Source organism: Leptidea sinapis, chromosome 9 (assembly GCF_905404315.1).
Source record: "Leptidea sinapis chromosome 9, ilLepSina1.1, whole genome shotgun sequence".
Lineage (NCBI taxonomy): Eukaryota > Metazoa > Arthropoda > Insecta > Lepidoptera > Pieridae > Leptidea > Leptidea sinapis.
The window spans coordinates 14,350,091-14,371,765 of NC_066273.1; the positions used below are offsets into that span (position 1 = coordinate 14,350,091).

Below are 21,675 nucleotides of genomic sequence, written 5' to 3' on the forward strand. Positions count from 1 at the left end.
GGCCTGCTTGAAACAAGCGGTGATGCTCATATTGCATAATTAAACTCCTAAAATTGTGGTTTCCATCCAAAAAGATTGGATGCTTTTTATTGTGGGTGTATGAGGAGTTTCCTATACAACCACCGATTCTGAGTAATCCATATTCGTCAAGAAACGGATTTAAAGGTAGAAGCTTAGATTTCTTATGGAACTGTTCACGATTTGACATTATAGACGAGATTTCATTTGAAAAGCTTTCCTTTTGACACAGCTTGATAAGAGTTTGTAATGAAGTATGCATTCCTTCAGTTTGCAAAGTACCTGTCAATTTATTATCTTTATTTTTAATGTTATTTATGAACCTTAGCACATACGAAAAAAAACGTTTTAGTTTTGGCAAACTTGAAAAGTTAGAAAAACGCAGTTTTCGAGGATCTAAGCCCCGTGAGGCCAGATCAGCGGGATTTGGTCAGTAGTCATATGCCTCCAGGTGCACCCTTTAGTAAGCTCATGAATTTCTGCAACACGATTTGCTGCAGAGGTTTTCAAGAGCTTTGGCTGAGTTAAAACTCCAGATTCCAAATTAAAATCCAGCCTAGTACAACTGTTGAGTCAGTCCATAAAACCTTCTTCTTTTTCTTTCTTCAGCAACGAATTGAGTGTATTACCTTTGTGGCCAGCCGTGCACCGAGTAACATTCCACATAACTCCAAACGAGGGTAGTCATGGCCTTTGGGGGTGCAACCCGTGATTTCTTCTTCTTAGTCGGACACTCTTGTCAGAGTGGTCGTGGTTGCACTGACGAGGTACATGGTGGAGTGTTCGGTGGGTCAACATCCTTTCTGAGGGTAGATCTCCTGGCGATGTGCTTCCATTTCTGACGGTTAGAGGCGATGCGAGTACACTGGACTATGGTGGACTTAGTAGCCTTTGTGATGGCGTCTATCCAGCGGGTTGGCGATCGACCGCGTGCTCTCTTGCCTTCCACCTGGCCCTGAACTACCAGTCTCTCCATCGAGTTCTCATTTCTAGAGACGTGACCAAAGAACTTCAGTATTCTTAGGTGCACAATTGACGATAGTCTGTCTTTAATACGAAGCTCTTTGAGGATGGATACATTGGTGCGAAATGCCGTCCACGGGATCTTTAGGAGGCGTCTCCAGCACCACATCTCTAATGCATCGATTTTACAGCGGTCCTGCAGTCTCAGAGACCAAGTTTCGGCTCCATAGAGAAAGATTGGAAACACAAGGCATTTCATCAATCTGACTTTAGTCTTCTTGGTAATCCTCCTGTCCCTCCAAATCTTTCCCAGTTGTTCCACTGCAGACCTGGTGATGGCGCACCGTCGTCTGATCTCGTCGCCACATCCTCCAGTACTTGATATAGTAGAACCAAGATAAATATAGGTCTGAACCACTTCACAGTACTACTAGGCTACATAGGGTACGTTGGTTCCAATTTGTTCGGCCCGGTCTACTATCATCACCTTCGTCTTGTCTCGGTTAATAATAAGTCCGAATTGGAGACTGGTACTTTCTAGACGGTTTAGAAAAATTTCCATATCTTCTCTAGTCTGTGCGAGAAGGGTAGTATCATCAGCGTATCTGAGGTTATTTATCACGCGTCCCCCAACAGATATTGCTTTGTTCCAATCTTCCAAGACATTGCGCATAATATACTCTGTGTAGATGTTAAAGAGTAATGGCGATAAGATGCATCCTTGTCGTACACCGGCCTCCGTCTTGAATTCGCTTGAAAGGGTATCATCCACTCGTACCGCTGCAGTACCGTGCTCATACAACCTCCTCAATAGAACTATTAAATGGGATGGTACACCCATTTCCGCAAGTATCTTCCAAAGGTGTGTCCATATGACCGAGTCAAATGCTTTGCGAAAGTCCACAAAGCAGATGTAAAGGGTTGTATTGAATTCTTTGGCCTTCTCAATAATCTGACGCAGTATAAGAATTTGTTCCCGAGTGCCTCTTCCCTTAACAAATCCGGCTTGCTCGGGTGCAATCTGCCTTGAGAGGTAGGCCAACAGCATTGTATTAATTATGTGGAGCATCACCTTACTTGCATGAGATATCAAGGATATGAGTCGGTAGTTGATGCATTTCTTGGTGGACCCTTTTTTGTGCAGTGGAATGAAAATGGATTTTGACCAATCGTCAGGCCATATTCCAGTCTCCCATATTTTACAGCAGATGGTATATAAAATATCAACTCCAGGTTCTCCCATCGCTTTGAGGACTTCTATTGGGATCTCATCACAACCTATGGCTTTATTGCATTTGAGGTCTGTAATTGCTGCTCGTACTTCATCCCGCATGATGTCGGGTTCACGGTCAAGTATGTTGTGGGGAGAACATGTGAAGCTTAGTACCAAATTATTGGAAAATAATGATTGACAATATTCCTTCCACACATTCACGATATCCTTTATCTCCGTAACCGTATTCCCAGCGGAGTCCTCAACAGCCCACGTCTTAGGTTTAAATTGGCGTGTTATGTATCGCACCTTATCATGCAGATCTTTGGTTTGATATTTGTCGGAGTGCTATTCCAGTTCATGACATATCTTACTCAGATGGTTATTGCGGTCACGTCGGCAAGCAGCTTGTATGATAGCTGACTTGGCATTTAGCTTCGTAATGCTAGCACCACTGGCTTTAAGTTTTCGGCGCTCTTCAACCAAATGCCAGGTTTCCGTGATTTACCACATAACAAATATACTGAAACTTTATTGTTTGAATCAGTGGATCGTAAGTAGACACATGGACCATAAGCTTTGTGTGACGCATCAACAAAACAATGCAATTCTATATCAATGAAAGAATCACACAAAACATTTCGTTGAATATTAATATCAGATAATGTTGATAAATGACTAGGAAGCTCTAACCACCTTTTAGCTATAGCTGGTGGAACTGATTCATTCCAATCCAACTTCTCGCTCCATAGTTGCTGTAAAATAATCTTTGCTTTGATTATGCGTGCACATGATAGTCCTAACGGATCAAATATTTTGCATGTCATAGATATGATAGAGCGCTTTGTAATTTTCTTCTCAGATTCTAAGTTTACTATAAAACGCAGAAAAATCTGAATGCGGTGACCAATTAAGACCTAACACAGAAAATTGTTTATTTAATTCTAGATCCGTGAAGTATTTCAGGACAATTTGACAACAAATCATCTTGAATGACTGGCCCTTCACACTGAATATCATTCAGTGATTTTCTAGAAGTAGTTTTTGCGGAAGCGTCAAAAACCAGTGTTTAGTAGGCTCACTTTTTTCTTTGAGCACAGCATGATGTGGCAAGTAATAACCGAACTTAGGTTTTTTATATTTCACTTAAATGTCCTTGTTCAATACCGGTACTAACTACACAACAGTCCAGTGATACTATCAATAAAACTTCAGTGCCTCACTGCGAGACAAATTTATTAGACAACTCGTCAATGTACCTCTTAACGCGTTTGGTGACGTATTATATATATCGAAATCTGGCAAGTCTGCTGATATCTGATTTATTCCTTGTGGACACCTTATAAAATAATATTAATACTAAACAAATAGTGTTAACGCGTTTTAACATGTTCATGGATCTATCTGCCCGTACGCCATTTAACGGCGAATGCACAGGTGGTGGCACAAGGCGTAGAGTAGTCGTCGAGTTGAAGTCGATCGTAATTTACAACCGACTTCAAAAACACTATTTCAAAACAATAGATATTATATGCACTAAAAATTATAAAAATAATTGCGTATTTATAAAAATAGAATTAGATTAATTACTCAGATTGTATAAACAATCTGAGTAATTAATCTAATTCTAGTTACGATTATTGTCATTTTTGGAATCGGTGTCCTTCCGCTGTGACTCGCTTTCGCCTCCTCACAACTCAAGCACATCTCACCTATATCTATGTATGTAGTTACAAATCTATCTTGGATGACACCGACTCCAAAAATTACAATAATCGTAACTAGAATTAGATTTATTACTTAGATTGTATAAAATACGCAATTATTTTTATACTTTATAGTGCATATCTATTGTTTTGAAATAGTGTTTTTGAAGTCTGTTGTTTATTGTTAATTCTTTTTTTTATTTTATGATTTTTAGTGAATTTAAAGTACACTAACTAACAATTTAATCATGGATTCCGTAATCAGAACCTAACCAAACTCTCACCAAACTATCTTTGAAGTATATCCTTTCCAATAATAAAAAGAATCATCGAAATCGGTTGGCGCGATATTGAGTTATTCGTAAATTTATCATCCACTTTGCTAAACGTATGAAAAGCAAATTTAAGACTTTAATGGTTTTCTCATGGATGCCACTGTCAGATCTGGACTAAATTACAATGGGACTACACGGGAAGCACCAGCTTTAAAATAAAAAAAGAATTATCAAAATCGGTTCACCCAGTCAAAAGTTTTGAGGTAACAAACATAAAAAAAACAAACTGACGAATTGAGAACCTCCTCCTTTTCGTCGGTTAATTAACTATAACATGTCGACCTGGCACCACATGCAGCACCTGTTCACGAGTTGACGTATGGAAAAGCCATCGTTCCTCTCGCAAATATTTGAGCGAAGGAAACGACATGGCATAAGATGCCGCCGCAAGCAATGTCATTCAGTGAGCATGACCACTTTATAGCATACCTGCGCGTGATTACTAAAAATTACAGAATTAATATTGCGCTTACAGCTGATTCTATAATTTGTCCGGATTATAGAATTGCTTGTCCCTTTCGTGTATACGCAAATGACAAAACCAGTAAACCAGTTGATAATTCAATCTTAGCAAACACGTGTTTTATAGATTTTTTGTGGAAAAAATAATATTAATAGACTAGAATACAATTCAAAAAATATTTGAATGAAAGAAAAAACATTTATTTCAACACACACAAATAACAAAATGAAGCAACTTAAAATACACACATCAAAAAAGTCTAAGCAACTTGCATGATATTACAAATTTACCATTAATATCTAAGTATTTATTCACTCAAAGTGCATAGGTATGTAAACTTTTTTGTTATTGATGACATACTGGCTGGTTGTAAAAAAAATCGATTATGTTTTGTTTTTTTCATAAAATTAAATGAAAGGGAATTTGTTTGAATTGAAAGTGCGTTTTTATTGCTACGTTTAGTCTTGATTTTATAATTTTACCAATCATTTAAATAAAGTGAGCGACAAAATTGAATTGTTAGATATTCTTTACGTCATGGAGCGACGTCATTTGACGTCAAATTAAATGCAAAGAGCTGTAGGGATCTTGCAAGCGGGAAGTAATCAATTTCAAGTATCTCGGCATTTTGGTATTCATAGAAGTGTTATTTGTCGTCTTTGGCAGCGATACTAATAATACAAGGGAACCCGCTGAACAGCATTCAGGCCGTAAAAGGAGTACAACCACTCGGCAAGACCGGTACATACAACTGACTGCAAGACGTCAGCCAGAGACATGTTTTGAAGGACTTGGACGGAGTGACAACAGCCCAACAGCTGAAGGATTTGCTACAATTCCATTGGGAGCGAAATACCGCAAGATGATATAAACAGCTCATTAATTCAATGAATAATCGTTGCCGACAAGTTCTGAATACCTACCTACGTTTCTGCAGTGTATTCTAATATTGTTAATTTCTGTTATTTAAAGAACTTATAAAGACAACAGCTGTTATTTTTACATCTTAGGAACCTAAAAATACTATTTTAAAATACAAGGTTATAATGTGAAAAACCATCCTAAAATTTAAATTTGTACACGTTGCTTAGACTTTTTTGATGTGTATATATATACAAATATAAAAAGGTGTGGTGTTTAAAAAGGAGCCACTCAGCATGTGTTTCAACAGATCAGCGTTGCAACACACCTGGTGTTGCAACGCTGATCTCCTGTGACCCCTGAGTTCAACTGTGATATTAATAAACGCGAATTAAAGTTATTCCAAATTCAAAACTTGTCTTTATCTTACCTTTGTCACTACATAATTACATGACAGGTAGAAGTAACTTTAAACTTAGAGTAGCTTTTCATAACGTTTTATAATAAGACACTGTAGGTGTTATAAATCGGTTAATAATATTACATAATATTATAAAACCAGCACAATAAAGTATTGAATGAAGTAAAGTAGTCATTTAGAAATAAGTAGATGTTTCTAAGATCATTATAATAAAGGACTTACAGCATGAGTCTAGGTACATAAATTAATTAAAACCACAGGATTTCTTATAAATATTTAATCAATATATAATACTTATACTATCGCAAATTGGTCATACAACAGTTCCCTCACTTTATAGTACTCTTCAGAAAGCACGCCCTCTAACGCCACTCGTCCATTTTCCAACTGAAAAAGTAAATAACATTGTTAGTAATAATACTCTATATTATAAATATATGGGAGTGTTTAATATCAAAAATGTGTATACTTCTCGTTTGATTATCTCTATGGAACACTCCCCGTGATAAATGCGGTAGTTGATATTTATTTATTATTAAATACATTGTAAAATTACAGAGTTTTAATCCAAAATGTTACAAAGATAAAAATATTAGACAGGAAAGAAAATACCAGTTAATAATAGTAATGTTAAATCTATGTTTTTGTATAAAGCCATGATGCTTTGCTCTCAAATCTTTTCTTACATTCGTTGGAAAAACATTCCATCGAGCTAGCATATATATCATACTGTGGTGGTACCTCAAGTACAGAGTTTATTTTAGTTTAGAAGAAAAATGGCTCGCAGTAAGAGCGTGTGCTTGCCCGCTTGAGTGCGTGCCTTCGCGCGCGTAGATACGAAGTCGGCACATAAAAACACAGTAAATATTGACCTATGGCTTGTATCTATAGAGTGTACCTACTTAGACTTTACAAAAGTCTGAACTTTACTCAAGTAAAACTTTGGCGGCGGTGTGCGGGCTGGCAACCGCCCGCCGGCCGGTACTAGATATTGTGAAGGACTCACCCGGCGGATGGCGACGGTGCCGCTGCAGCACTCGAGCGCGCCCGCGTTGAACTCCGCGCTGAGCCCGTGCTTGGCGAGCGCGGCCCGCAGCTCCGAGAGCCGCACCGTGTTCACGAAGGCGGCGGTGTGCGGGCTGGCAACCGCCCGCCGGCCGGTACTAGATATTGTGAAGGACTCACCCGGCGGATGGCGACGGTGCCGCTGCAGCACTCGAGCGCGCCCGCGTTGAACTCCGCGCTGAGCCCGTGCTTGGCGAGCGCGGCCCGCAGCTCCGAGAGCCGCACCGTGTTCACGAAGGCGGCGGTGTGCGGGCTGGCAACCGCGCACCGCGCCCGCCGGCCGGTACTAGATATTGTGAAGGACTCACCCGGCGGATGGCGACGGTGCCGCTGCAGCACTCGAGCGCGCCCGCGTTGAACTCCGCGCTGAGCCCGTGCTTGGCGAGCGCGGCCCGCAGCTCCGAGAGCCGCACCGTGTTCACGAAGGCGGCGGTGTGCGGGCTGGCAACCGCGCACCGCGCCCGCCGGCCGGTACTAGATATTGTGAAGGACTCACCCGGCGGATGGCGACGGTGCCGCTGCAGCACTCGAGCGCGCCCGCGTTGAACTCCGCGCTGAGCCCGTGCTTGGCGAGCGCGGCCCGCAGCTCCGAGAGCCGCACCGTGTTCACGAAGGCGGCGGTGTGCGGGCTGGCAACCGCGCACCGCGCCCGCCGGCCGGTACTAGATATTGTGAAGGACTCACCCGGCGGATGGCGACGGTGCCGCTGCAGCACTCGAGCGCGCCCGCGTTGAACTCCGCGCTGAGCCCGTGCTTGGCGAGCGCGGCCCGCAGCTCCGAGAGCCGCACCGTGTTCACGAAGGCGGCGGTGTGCGGGCTGGCAACCGCGCACCGCGCCCGCCGGCCGGTACTAGATATTGTGAAGGACTCACCCGGCGGATGGCGACGGTGCCGCTGCAGCACTCGAGCGCGCCCGCGTTGAACTCCGCGCTGAGCCCGTGCTTGGCGAGCGCGGCCCGCAGCTCCGAGAGCCGCACCGTGTTCACGAAGGCGGCGGTGTGCGGGCTGGCAACCGCGCACCGCGCCCGCCGGCCGGTACTAGATATTGTGAAGGACTCACCCGGCGGATGGCGACGGTGCCGCTGCAGCACTCGAGCGCGCCCGCGTTGAACTCCGCGCTGAGCCCGTGCTTGGCGAGCGCGGCCCGCAGCTCCGAGAGCCGCACCGTGTTCACGAAGGCGGCGGTGTGCGGGCTGGCAACCGCCCGCCGGCCGGTACTAGATATTGTGAAGGACTCACCCGGCGGATGGCGACGGTGCCGCTGCAGCACTCGAGCGCGCCCGCGTTGAACTCCGCGCTGAGCCCGTGCTTGGCGAGCGCGGCCCGCAGCTCCGAGAGCCGCACCGTGTTCACGAAGGCGGCGGTGTGCGGGCTGGCAACCGCGCACCGCGCCCGCCGGCCGGTACTAGATATTGTGAAGGACTCACCCGGCGGATGGCGACGGTGCCGCTGCAGCACTCGAGCGCGCCCGCGTTGAACTCCGCGCTGAGCCCGTGCTTGGCGAGCGCGGCCCGCAGCTCCGAGAGCCGCACCGTGTTCACGAAGGCGGCGGTGTGCGGGCTGGCAACCGCGCACCGCGCCCGCCGGCCGGTACTAGATATTGTGAAGGACTCACCCGGCGGATGGCGACGGTGCCGCTGCAGCACTCGAGCGCGCCCGCGTTGAACTCCGCGCTGAGCCCGTGCTTGGCGAGCGCGGCCCGCAGCTCCGAGAGCCGCACCGTGTTCACGAAGGCGGCGGTGTGCGGGCTGGCAACCGCGCACCGCGCCCGCCGGCCGGTACTAGATATTGTGAAGGACTCACCCGGCGGATGGCGACGGTGCCGCTGCAGCACTCGAGCGCGCCCGCGTTGAACTCCGCGCTGAGCCCGTGCTTGGCGAGCGCGGCCCGCAGCTCCGAGAGCCGCACCGTGTTCACGAAGGCGGCGGTGTGCGGGCTGGCAACCGCCCGCCGGCCGGTACTAGATATTGTGAAGGACTCACCCGGCGGATGGCGACGGTGCCGCTGCAGCACTCGAGCGCGCCCGCGTTGAACTCCGCGCTGAGCCCGTGCTTGGCGAGCGCGGCCCGCAGCTCCGAGAGCCGCACCGTGTTCACGAAGGCGGCGGTGTGCGGGCTGGCAACCGCCCGCCGGCCGGTACTAGATATTGTGAAGGACTCACCCGGCGGATGGCGACGGTGCCGCTGCAGCACTCGAGCGCGCCCGCGTTGAACTCCGCGCTGAGCCCGTGCTTGGCGAGCGCGGCCCGCAGCTCCGAGAGCCGCACCGTGTTCACGAAGGCGGCGGTGTGCGGGCTGGCAACCGCCCGCCGGCCGGTACTAGATATTGTGAAGGACTCACCCGGCGGATGGCGACGGTGCCGCTGCAGCACTCGAGCGCGCCCGCGTTGAACTCCGCGCTGAGCCCGTGCTTGGCGAGCGCGGCCCGCAGCTCCGAGAGCCGCACCGTGTTCACGAAGGCGGCGGTGTGCGGGCTGGCAACCGCCCGCCGGCCGGTACTAGATATTGTGAAGGACTCACCCGGCGGATGGCGACGGTGCCGCTGCAGCACTCGAGCGCGCCCGCGTTGAACTCCGCGCTGAGCCCGTGCTTGGCGAGCGCGGCCCGCAGCTCCGAGAGCCGCACCGTGTTCACGAAGGCGGCGGTGTGCGGGCTGGCAACCGCGCACCGCGCCCGCCGGCCGGTACTAGATATTGTGAAGGACTCACCCGGCGGATGGCGACGGTGCCGCTGCAGCACTCGAGCGCGCCCGCGTTGAACTCCGCGCTGAGCCCGTGCTTGGCGAGCGCGGCCCGTAGCTCCGAGAGCCGCACCGTGTTCACGAAGGCGGCGGTGTGCGGGCTGGCAACCGCGCACCGCGCCCGCCGGCCGGTACTAGATATTGTGAAGGACTCACCCGGCGGATGGCGACGGTGCCGCTGCAGCACTCGAGCGCGCCCGCGTTGAACTCCGCGCTGAGCCCGTGCTTGGCGAGCGCGGCCCGTAGCTCCGAGAGCCGCACCGTGTTCACGAAGGCGGCGGTGTGCGGGCTGGCAACCGCCCGCCGGCCGGTACTAGATATTGTGAAGGACTCACCCGGCGGATGGCGACGGTGCCGCTGCAGCACTCGAGCGCGCCCGCGTTGAACTCCGCGCTGAGCCCGTGCTTGGCGAGCGCGGCCCGCAGCTCCGAGAGCCGCACCGTGTTCACGAAGGCGGCGGTGTGCGGGCTGGCAACCGCCCGCCGGCCGGTACTAGATATTGTGAAGGACTCACCCGGCGGATGGCGACGGTGCCGCTGCAGCACTCGAGCGCGCCCGCGTTGAACTCCGCGCTGAGCCCGTGCTTGGCGAGCGCGGCCCGCAGCTCCGAGAGCCGCACCGTGTTCACGAAGGCGGCGGTGTGCGGGCTGGCAACCGCCCGCCGGCCGGTACTAGATATTGTGAAGGACTCACCCGGCGGATGGCGACGGTGCCGCTGCAGCACTCGAGCGCGCCCGCGTTGAACTCCGCGCTGAGCCCGTGCTTGGCGAGCGCGGCCCGCAGCTCCGAGAGCCGCACCGTGTTCACGAAGGCGGCGGTGTGCGGGCTGGCAACCGCGCACCGCGCCCGCCGGCCGGTACTAGATATTGTGAAGGACTCACCCGGCGGATGGCGACGGTGCCGCTGCAGCACTCGAGCGCGCCCGCGTTGAACTCCGCGCTGAGCCCGTGCTTGGCGAGCGCGGCCCGCAGCTCCGAGAGCCGCACCGTGTTCACGAAGGCGGCGGTGTGCGGGCTGGCAACCGCGCACCGCGCCCGCCGGCCGGTACTAGATATTGTGAAGGACTCACCCGGCGGATGGCGACGGTGCCGCTGCAGCACTCGAGCGCGCCCGCGTTGAACTCCGCGCTGAGCCCGTGCTTGGCGAGCGCGGCCCGCAGCTCCGAGAGCCGCACCGTGTTCACGAAGGCGGCGGTGTGCGGGCTGGCAACCGCGCACCGCGCCCGCCGGCCGGTACTAGATATTGTGAAGGACTCACCCGGCGGATGGCGACGGTGCCGCTGCAGCACTCGAGCGCGCCCGCGTTGAACTCCGCGCTGAGCCCGTGCTTGGCGAGCGCGGCCCGCAGCTCCGAGAGCCGCACCGTGTTCACGAAGGCGGCGGTGTGCGGGCTGGCAACCGCGCACCGCGCCCGCCGGCCGGTACTAGATATTGTGAAGGACTCACCCGGCGGATGGCGACGGTGCCGCTGCAGCACTCGAGCGCGCCCGCGTTGAACTCCGCGCTGAGCCCGTGCTTGGCGAGCGCGGCCCGCAGCTCCGAGAGCCGCACCGTGTTCACGAAGGCGGCGGTGTGCGGGCTGGCAACCGCGCACCGCGCCCGCCGGCCGGTACTAGATATTGTGAAGGACTCACCCGGCGGATGGCGACGGTGCCGCTGCAGCACTCGAGCGCGCCCGCGTTGAACTCCGCGCTGAGCCCGTGCTTGGCGAGCGCGGCCCGCAGCTCCGAGAGCCGCACCGTGTTCACGAAGGCGGCGGTGTGCGGGCTGGCAACCGCCCGCCGGCCGGTACTAGATATTGTGAAGGACTCACCCGGCGGATGGCGACGGTGCCGCTGCAGCACTCGAGCGCGCCCGCGTTGAACTCCGCGCTGAGCCCGTGCTTGGCGAGCGCGGCCCGCAGCTCCGAGAGCCGCACCGTGTTCACGAAGGCGGCGGTGTGCGGGCTGGCAACCGCGCACCGCGCCCGCCGGCCGGTACTAGATATTGTGAAGGACTCACCCGGCGGATGGCGACGGTGCCGCTGCAGCACTCGAGCGCGCCCGCGTTGAACTCCGCGCTGAGCCCGTGCTTGGCGAGCGCGGCCCGCAGCTCCGAGAGCCGCACCGTGTTCACGAAGGCGGCGGTGTGCGGGCTGGCAACCGCCCGCCGGCCGGTACTAGATATTGTGAAGGACTCACCCGGCGGATGGCGACGGTGCCGCTGCAGCACTCGAGCGCGCCCGCGTTGAACTCCGCGCTGAGCCCGTGCTTGGCGAGCGCGGCCCGCAGCTCCGAGAGCCGCACCGTGTTCACGAAGGCGGCGGTGTGCGGGCTGGCAACCGCCCGCCGGCCGGTACTAGATATTGTGAAGGACTCACCCGGCGGATGGCGACGGTGCCGCTGCAGCACTCGAGCGCGCCCGCGTTGAACTCCGCGCTGAGCCCGTGCTTGGCGAGCGCGGCCCGCAGCTCCGAGAGCCGCACCGTGTTCACGAAGGCGGCGGTGTGCGGGCTGGCAACCGCCCGCCGGCCGGTACTAGATATTGTGAAGGACTCACCCGGCGGATGGCGACGGTGCCGCTGCAGCACTCGAGCGCGCCCGCGTTGAACTCCGCGCTGAGCCCGTGCTTGGCGAGCGCGGCCCGCAGCTCCGAGAGCCGCACCGTGTTCACGAAGGCGGCGGTGTGCGGGCTGGCAACCGCCCGCCGGCCGGTACTAGATATTGTGAAGGACTCACCCGGCGGATGGCGACGGTGCCGCTGCAGCACTCGAGCGCGCCCGCGTTGAACTCCGCGCTGAGCCCGTGCTTGGCGAGCGCGGCCCGCAGCTCCGAGAGCCGCACCGTGTTCACGAAGGCGGCGGTGTGCGGGCTGGCAACCGCGCACCGCGCCCGCCGGCCGGTACTAGATATTGTGAAGGACTCACCCGGCGGATGGCGACGGTGCCGCTGCAGCACTCGAGCGCGCCCGCGTTGAACTCCGCGCTGAGCCCGTGCTTGGCGAGCGCGGCCCGCAGCTCCGAGAGCCGCACCGTGTTCACGAAGGCGGCGGTGTGCGGGCTGGCAACCGCCCGCCGGCCGGTACTAGATATTGTGAAGGACTCACCCGGCGGATGGCGACGGTGCCGCTGCAGCACTCGAGCGCGCCCGCGTTGAACTCCGCGCTGAGCCCGTGCTTGGCGAGCGCGGCCCGCAGCTCCGAGAGCCGCACCGTGTTCACGAAGGCGGCGGTGTGCGGGCTGGCAACCGCCCGCCGGCCGGTACTAGATATTGTGAAGGACTCACCCGGCGGATGGCGACGGTGCCGCTGCAGCACTCGAGCGCGCCCGCGTTGAACTCCGCGCTGAGCCCGTGCTTGGCGAGCGCGGCCCGCAGCTCCGAGAGCCGCACCGTGTTCACGAAGGCGGCGGTGTGCGGGCTGGCAACCGCCCGCCGGCCGGTACTAGATATTGTGAAGGACTCACCCGGCGGATGGCGACGGTGCCGCTGCAGCACTCGAGCGCGCCCGCGTTGAACTCCGCGCTGAGCCCGTGCTTGGCGAGCGCGGCCCGCAGCTCCGAGAGCCGCACCGTGTTCACGAAGGCGGCGGTGTGCGGGCTGGCAACCGCGCCCGCCGGCCGGTACTAGATATTGTGAAGGACTCACCCGGCGGATGGCGACGGTGCCGCTGCAGCACTCGAGCGCGCCCGCGTTGAACTCCGCGCTGAGCCCGTGCTTGGCGAGCGCGGCCCGCAGCTCCGAGAGCCGCACCGTGTTCACGAAGGCGGCGGTGTGCGGGCTGGCAACCGCGCACCGCGCCCGCCGGCCGGTACTAGATATTGTGAAGGACTCACCCGGCGGATGGCGACGGTGCCGCTGCAGCACTCGAGCGCGCCCGCGTTGAACTCCGCGCTGAGCCCGTGCTTGGCGAGCGCGGCCCGCAGCTCCGAGAGCCGCACCGTGTTCACGAAGGCGGCGGTGTGCGGGCTGGCAACCGCGCACCGCGCCCGCCGGCCGGTACTAGATATTGTGAAGGACTCACCCGGCGGATGGCGACGGTGCCGCTGCAGCACTCGAGCGCGCCCGCGTTGAACTCCGCGCTGAGCCCGTGCTTGGCGAGCGCGGCCCGCAGCTCCGAGAGCCGCACCGTGTTCACGAAGGCGGCGGTGTGCGGGCTGGCAACCGCGCACCGCGCCCGCCGGCCGGTACTAGATATTGTGAAGGACTCACCCGGCGGATGGCGACGGTGCCGCTGCAGCACTCGAGCGCGCCCGCGTTGAACTCCGCGCTGAGCCCGTGCTTGGCGAGCGCGGCCCGCAGCTCCGAGAGCCGCACCGTGTTCACGAAGGCGGCGGTGTGCGGGCTGGCAACCGCGCACCGCGCCCGCCGGCCGGTACTAGATATTGTGAAGGACTCACCCGGCGGATGGCGACGGTGCCGCTGCAGCACTCGAGCGCGCCCGCGTTGAACTCCGCGCTGAGCCCGTGCTTGGCGAGCGCGGCCCGCAGCTCCGAGAGCCGCACCGTGTTCACGAAGGCGGCGGTGTGCGGGCTGGCAACCGCCCGCCGGCCGGTACTAGATATTGTGAAGGACTCACCCGGCGGATGGCGACGGTGCCGCTGCAGCACTCGAGCGCGCCCGCGTTGAACTCCGCGCTGAGCCCGTGCTTGGCGAGCGCGGCCCGCAGCTCCGAGAGCCGCACCGTGTTCACGAAGGCGGCGGTGTGCGGGCTGGCAACCGCGCACCGCGCCCGCCGGCCGGTACTAGATATTGTGAAGGACTCACCCGGCGGATGGCGACGGTGCCGCTGCAGCACTCGAGCGCGCCCGCGTTGAACTCCGCGCTGAGCCCGTGCTTGGCGAGCGCGGCCCGCAGCTCCGAGAGCCGCACCGTGTTCACGAAGGCGGCGGTGTGCGGGCTGGCAACCGCCCGCCGGCCGGTACTAGATATTGTGAAGGACTCACCCGGCGGATGGCGACGGTGCCGCTGCAGCACTCGAGCGCGCCCGCGTTGAACTCCGCGCTGAGCCCGTGCTTGGCGAGCGCGGCCCGCAGCTCCGAGAGCCGCACCGTGTTCACGAAGGCGGCGGTGTGCGGGCTGGCAACCGCCCGCCGGCCGGTACTAGATATTGTGAAGGACTCACCCGGCGGATGGCGACGGTGCCGCTGCAGCACTCGAGCGCGCCCGCGTTGAACTCCGCGCTGAGCCCGTGCTTGGCGAGCGCGGCCCGCAGCTCCGAGAGCCGCACCGTGTTCACGAAGGCGGCGGTGTGCGGGCTGGCAACCGCCCGCCGGCCGGTACTAGATATTGTGAAGGACTCACCCGGCGGATGGCGACGGTGCCGCTGCAGCACTCGAGCGCGCCCGCGTTGAACTCCGCGCTGAGCCCGTGCTTGGCGAGCGCGGCCCGCAGCTCCGAGAGCCGCACCGTGTTCACGAAGGCGGCGGTGTGCGGGCTGGCAACCGCCCGCCGGCCGGTACTAGATATTGTGAAGGACTCACCCGGCGGATGGCGACGGTGCCGCTGCAGCACTCGAGCGCGCCCGCGTTGAACTCCGCGCTGAGCCCGTGCTTGGCGAGCGCGGCCCGCAGCTCCGAGAGCCGCACCGTGTTCACGAAGGCGGCGGTGTGCGGGCTGGCAACCGCGCACCGCGCCCGCCGGCCGGTACTAGATATTGTGAAGGACTCACCCGGCGGATGGCGACGGTGCCGCTGCAGCACTCGAGCGCGCCCGCGTTGAACTCCGCGCTGAGCCCGTGCTTGGCGAGCGCGGCCCGCAGCTCCGAGAGCCGCACCGTGTTCACGAAGGCGGCGGTGTGCGGGCTGGCAACCGCCCGCCGGCCGGTACTAGATATTGTGAAGGACTCACCCGGCGGATGGCGACGGTGCCGCTGCAGCACTCGAGCGCGCCCGCGTTGAACTCCGCGCTGAGCCCGTGCTTGGCGAGCGCGGCCCGCAGCTCCGAGAGCCGCACCGTGTTCACGAAGGCGGCGGTGTGCGGGCTGGCAACCGCGCACCGCGCCCGCCGGCCGGTACTAGATATTGTGAAGGACTCACCCGGCGGATGGCGACGGTGCCGCTGCAGCACTCGAGCGCGCCCGCGTTGAACTCCGCGCTGAGCCCGTGCTTGGCGAGCGCGGCCCGCAGCTCCGAGAGCCGCACCGTGTTCACGAAGGCGGCGGTGTGCGGGCTGGCAACCGCGCACCGCGCCCGCCGGCCGGTACTAGATATTGTGAAGGACTCACCCGGCGGATGGCGACGGTGCCGCTGCAGCACTCGAGCGCGCCCGCGTTGAACTCCGCGCTGAGCCCGTGCTTGGCGAGCGCGGCCCGCAGCTCCGAGAGCCGCACCGTGTTCACGAAGGCGGCGGTGTGCGGGCTGGCAACCGCCCGCCGGCCGGTACTAGATATTGTGAAGGACTCACCCGGCGGATGGCGACGGTGCCGCTGCAGCACTCGAGCGCGCCCGCGTTGAACTCCGCGCTGAGCCCGTGCTTGGCGAGCGCGGCCCGCAGCTCCGAGAGCCGCACCGTGTTCACGAAGGCGGCGGTGTGCGGGCTGGCAACCGCGCACCGCGCCCGCCGGCCGGTACTAGATATTGTGAAGGACTCACCCGGCGGATGGCGACGGTGCCGCTGCAGCACTCGAGCGCGCCCGCGTTGAACTCCGCGCTGAGCCCGTGCTTGGCGAGCGCGGCCCGCAGCTCCGAGAGCCGCACCGTGTTCACGAAGGCGGCGGTGTGCGGGCTGGCAACCGCGCCCGCCGGCTCCAACGACACCATCTCATCTACAGTCTGGGTCTTTTCTGTTGATATATAAAACAATTTTATACAAATTAAATTTGTTACCAAAATTTATGAACGATTCGGGACTCGAACCCGCGCCGCTCGGATTCCGTCCGAGCGCTACAAGTCTACATATGCGCTCATCACCTTGAGACAAAAGATGTTAAGTCTCATTTGCACAGTAATTTTACTTTTGGGTCCTTCATGCCGATACACAATAATGTTTACACATTACGGTGTCAACGGCATCGTGTGCAGAGGAGCGTCCTACTGGTAAATGCCCCTAGTCGCCTCTTACGACACCCTTGGACCTAGGACTTCCCTATTCTGTTTATACCCCGGGGAAGCACAGGGAATTTTGGTCATCAAATAGTTCCTGCGCTGTACTCTTTTTCCGTGGCGATACTTAAACTGGAGTATGAACGTACTGTTCTGTTCCTCTCGCTGGCGGGGCGGCGCTACGATCGCTGCGAGCCACGCCAGCTCCGCATCTCCCGCGCTACGCCACTGCAGTCCACACAGCACGCTGTCCGTTAGTTTCACCTGAACAAATACAACAGTGTTACAATGTTAAAATATAGAGTCGTGTCTTCATTGTTAGATCGTAACTCTACGGGTTCAAGTATTACACACAAGTAAAACGATATCCATCTTAATATTATGAGAGCGGAATTTCTGTCGGTTTCTGTATGTGTGTGTTTCAAGGCCTGTCATTGGGACCCGTGGTTGTATGGTAGTGACTGACCGTGTGGTGCTCAATTTGCACAATTTATATGACTCACATAAATGCGTAGCGGAAAAAGTACCTAATATTGGGTTCAAATTCGTATTATATACATAATATGAGGGGAGCCAGTTCACAAAAATGACGCATATTCCAGCCGTATATGCGTCATGTTTGTTCAAGTTCACCAGTCATTATATTATATGTAACCGCATTTCAATTCTACCTTTTACTTCCCAAAGCCATGACTAGATGACACTAGTACTGGAATGTACAACAGTTTTAAAACACGCTATTGGTATTTATTGTAAATGTGTTAGTACTTAATTAAATACCAAATAAATTGACGTTCTACCTAAAGCGAACTTATGGTGGTTTAATATTTGTGCAGTACTGAAATTCCATTCCCCTTCACCCCCTCCGGCTTCCTTCAAACACTCTGCTTAGGGCGAATAGTCAATCCTGTCACAGCAATCTTTAATGATTTTTTTCACATTATTTCACTTGTAACGTGATGGTATAATAAAGATATAATACCATTATATTAGTATTAAACATAGATATTTAATTGTAAAGGTTGAAGCTTCTATCACTCAAAACATATAAATAGGTTATATTCTTCACTTAGTGGAACAAGTGAAGTTATAAACATCTCATAATATATAGCGCGGCAATGAGTTTCTTGTTTCATCTCATTTGCCACTGCCTAGTAAATCTGCTATGAAGAGATGTATGCTTTAACACATTTGTAGCCGAATAATATTTGATATATCAAAGTGATGTAGATATTGGATTACAAGATGGCGTCGGTTAAAGATTTTATATACCTGATAGATGTGTGACTCTGTCGTCGCATCGATTATATCTCCTTTATTTGGCGTGTATACCTTTTCTATTCCTTCACTTTCACAATGTTTCCTGAAATATAAAGTTAAAAGTTTATACAAGGTATGCTAGTCAACATATTTTATCGATTTATTTATTTTTTATTTTTATTTTATTTTTTATTTATTTAGAGACTTAAAAAAGTGAAAACCATTTACACCATAATTTATAGACCAAAGCATTAGACTAAAACTTAAGACTGGTGATTGCAACTGGCAGCCCAATTAGACCTAAGCCTGTGCTAGGGCTGTCCAAAAGTCCTCGGCCTAATTGTTAAAAAATAAAATTTTAAAGTTTTCTAATTTAATCTAAAATTTTAATCTTATGAATTATTTACCTTATTAAATTCATAGACAGAGTCAAAGGCTCGAAGGACCATTGTAGTTGAAAGTTATTTAAATACATTTCATTTGACTCTCAACTCAACTATTTCAAAACTATTAGACCAAGTTTTGTGCTTTTATTATTTGTTCGCTATTTTCAATGTTTTAATTATCAATTATATTAAGCATTTTCTGTACAACTTTTATAAAACGTGGATAGATTAGATAATATGATTTTGTAAAATTTATAAGCATTTACTTTGATTAACGCGAGTGTCACACATTTATATAAAACACTTTTAAAGGATTAAAACGCGTGTTATTGTAACTGTTTTTACATTCAATTTTTGGGTAAAAGTTAGATTTTTTATTTTAGTTAACCCGACGTTTCAAGGTCTTTCCATGATGGAATGCAATGAAATGCATTTCATCTGCAGAATGAGATATGGAAAGGTCTTGAAACATCAGTTAAACTAAAATAATAAATGTAACTTTTACGCAAAAATCGAATTTAAAAACAGTTACAATTATACCCATTTTAAACCTTTAAAAGTATTTAAATGTATAAGTATTCCAAAATATGTACAAATATAATTGAATGACCTCAGCGCGGCCAGGGCGTCGTTCTTAGCGCGCAAGGCCACGAGTGCGTGCGGCTTGGCGTGCGCTAACACCCGCAGCAGCGACTCGCCGTCGCAGCGACCCTCCAGCTCGATGTACTGGATGTTAGCTCGGATGCTCACTTGCCGCACCGACGATATACACTTGCTGGGGATCTCCGTCATCACCTCTGTCAATGTCTTGTTTCTTAAATATCAATGTTGAATAATATATCCTTTGTTGGGTGGAATGTTTCACAATGTTTTCGTTCACAACGCTTAAATCAATATTACCAAAAAAAAAAAAAATACCGTTTGCGCCTATTTCTGCTGTGAAGCAGTAATATGTGAGCATTACTTTATTTCGGTCTGAAGGGCGCCGTAGCTAGTGAAATTACTGGGCAAATGAGACTTAACATCTTATGTTTCAAGGCAACGAGCGCAGTTGAAGAAGCAAGAATCCTGAGCGGCAATGCATTTGTAATGGGCAGGGCGTATCAATAACCATCAGCTGAACGTCCTCGTCTTGTCTCTTATTGTCATAAAAAAAACGCTTCCCCCGATTAATGACGTTGTACTTATTTGTTTTCACTGTGAATCACGCTTTATTTGTCTTATACGAAAAAGTTTGTAAGGCTGTTTTTGTGGAATAAAATTGTCTCGCTCTGAGGTAATGGGCTGTTAGCTACCTAGTACCTATAATGAACAACTTCAAATGATACTAGCTGATAACCCGCGGCTTCATTTCGCGTACACACGGGATTGAGCACTTATGGTGAAATTACTAAATTCATCTAAGAAACCTTTGAATTAGATTTTTAATTAGTCATCTAGTAACTACTTATACTGTCAGGTAATACCAGCGGAGTCACAGATATGTTAAGGCCTTTAGATGGGGGTATGTGCTTTTTTTGAAGGTACCTGTGTCGTATCAATCTGAAAACATCGAGAAAGGAAGCATATATATAACTACTCTTCATAAGCCTTCTTCTTTGTCTTCGAATATTTGGTATATATTGGGTGTATGAGGTTTTAAGGTACTCAGGTAAGGTCTTATCAATCTGAATAAGCGCACAACTTTGGCTGTGTAAAGAAGTGTTCTTTTAAAAACTCACCGTGAAAGAAGGTCACAGACGCAGAAAAATTTCCTATACTGAAAATCTTTCGAAAATATACGGTGACTTGAAGTTCAGTGATCACCGCAACCCATATTATCTTGCAACACCAGAAGAATCACAGGAGCGTTGCCGGGCTAACGCTTTTTTTAAAGGTACCCATGTTGTATCATCCTGGGACACCGCAGAAGGGAGTTCATTCCATAGTTTGAAAGTACTCTTTTACTAAAGCAAGAACTGAAAGTTATAAGTCACAAAAGGACTGATCAGTCTCGGAATTAGTTTAATACATTTACCACCATTACAGAAAAGTAAAAGAGATATGAAAACAAGTGTCGAGAGACTCATCAGCTCAGCCACTCTTAAATCTATATACAGCACAGCTTCATCAATATAAATACAATCTGTGCAAACCAATGGAAAAAAGTAACTAAACATTTGATTTAGCTGAAAAATTTGAGATACAAAAAATGTACATTAATTATTTAAAAAAAACCATGAGTTATTGAGTACAGTATATGCATCAATACACAGAAACTGTAATAAATCAATCCGCACACACCGTACAATATATACAGCGAGGCGGTACAATAGCTGTAATCGTAAATAATTGTTTCCACAAGTAGACACGCAGTAGGTGTCTTGTGCGGCTACTAGATTACTTACAGGTTGTTCCGAAATTATATTATGGAAAATGGATTTATTTAGGAAAATTATGTATTTTTATGGTTACAGTTAAAGATAAACCCATGTTTTGTTTTAATGACAATAAGGGCAAGACGAGCAGGACGCTTTCGTTCTGAGTAGCACTAGAATTGCACGCGTCACCTTGAGACATAAGATGTTAAGTCTCTTTTGCCCAGTAATTTCACTAGTTACGGCGCCCTTCAGACTGAAACACAATAATGCTTACACATTACTGCCACACGGCAGAAATAGGCGCCGTTGTGGTACCCATAATCTAGCCAGCATCCTGTGCAGAAGCCTGGTAACTGGTAAATGCCCTTAGTCGCCTCTTACGAAACCCTTGGGCCAGGGACTTCCCCATTCTTTCTATGACCCAGGGAAGCACAAAAACGTTGTTGTCATTTTAGCCGTCATTTCGCTATTGTAGCGCCATCCTGTATATAACCAAAAATATATAAGACATGTTTAAATGTAGCTGTTAGCTAACATCTCTCTGCTACGAGGGCGGCACTGAAAATTTCGGGAATCAAGGAAGTGACACAACATTACTATTTAAAAATGTATTTATTGCTTTTCGAACTATTCTTCGCGAAATTTAGCACATTTTTCTATACGATGGAACCAATCATTGAAGCAACCATTCCATTCGGAAGTTGGGGTCTCCAAAATGGCCGTTTTGTAGGCGTTCTTCAGGTGATGAAAATCTCTAACCACGCAATTTATTCTTTATTTTAGGGAAAGTATAGAAATCATTAGGGCTTACGGCTTAGGTCGGAGCTGTACGGCGGATGTTCTAATAATTCTATGTTTTCTTGCTCTA

General features: G+C 52.6%; 1 protein-coding gene across 1 annotated transcript in view; it reads right to left on the reverse strand.

The window, feature by feature from the left end:
• Positions 1–21,675, reverse strand: part of LOC126966110 (probable cleavage and polyadenylation specificity factor subunit 2) — a 45,963-nt gene that overhangs the window by 12,537 nt on the left and 11,751 nt on the right. Inside the window, exons 9-12 of the mRNA XM_050809985.1 lie at positions 19,058–19,244; positions 18,074–18,164; positions 16,951–17,065; positions 16,352–16,542 (exon numbers count right to left, since the gene is read on the reverse strand). Coding sequence (XP_050665942.1) covers positions 16,352–16,542; positions 16,951–17,065; positions 18,074–18,164; positions 19,058–19,244 — 584 coding nt within the window. The remainder of the gene's footprint in view (positions 1–16,351; positions 16,543–16,950; positions 17,066–18,073; positions 18,165–19,057; positions 19,245–21,675) is intronic.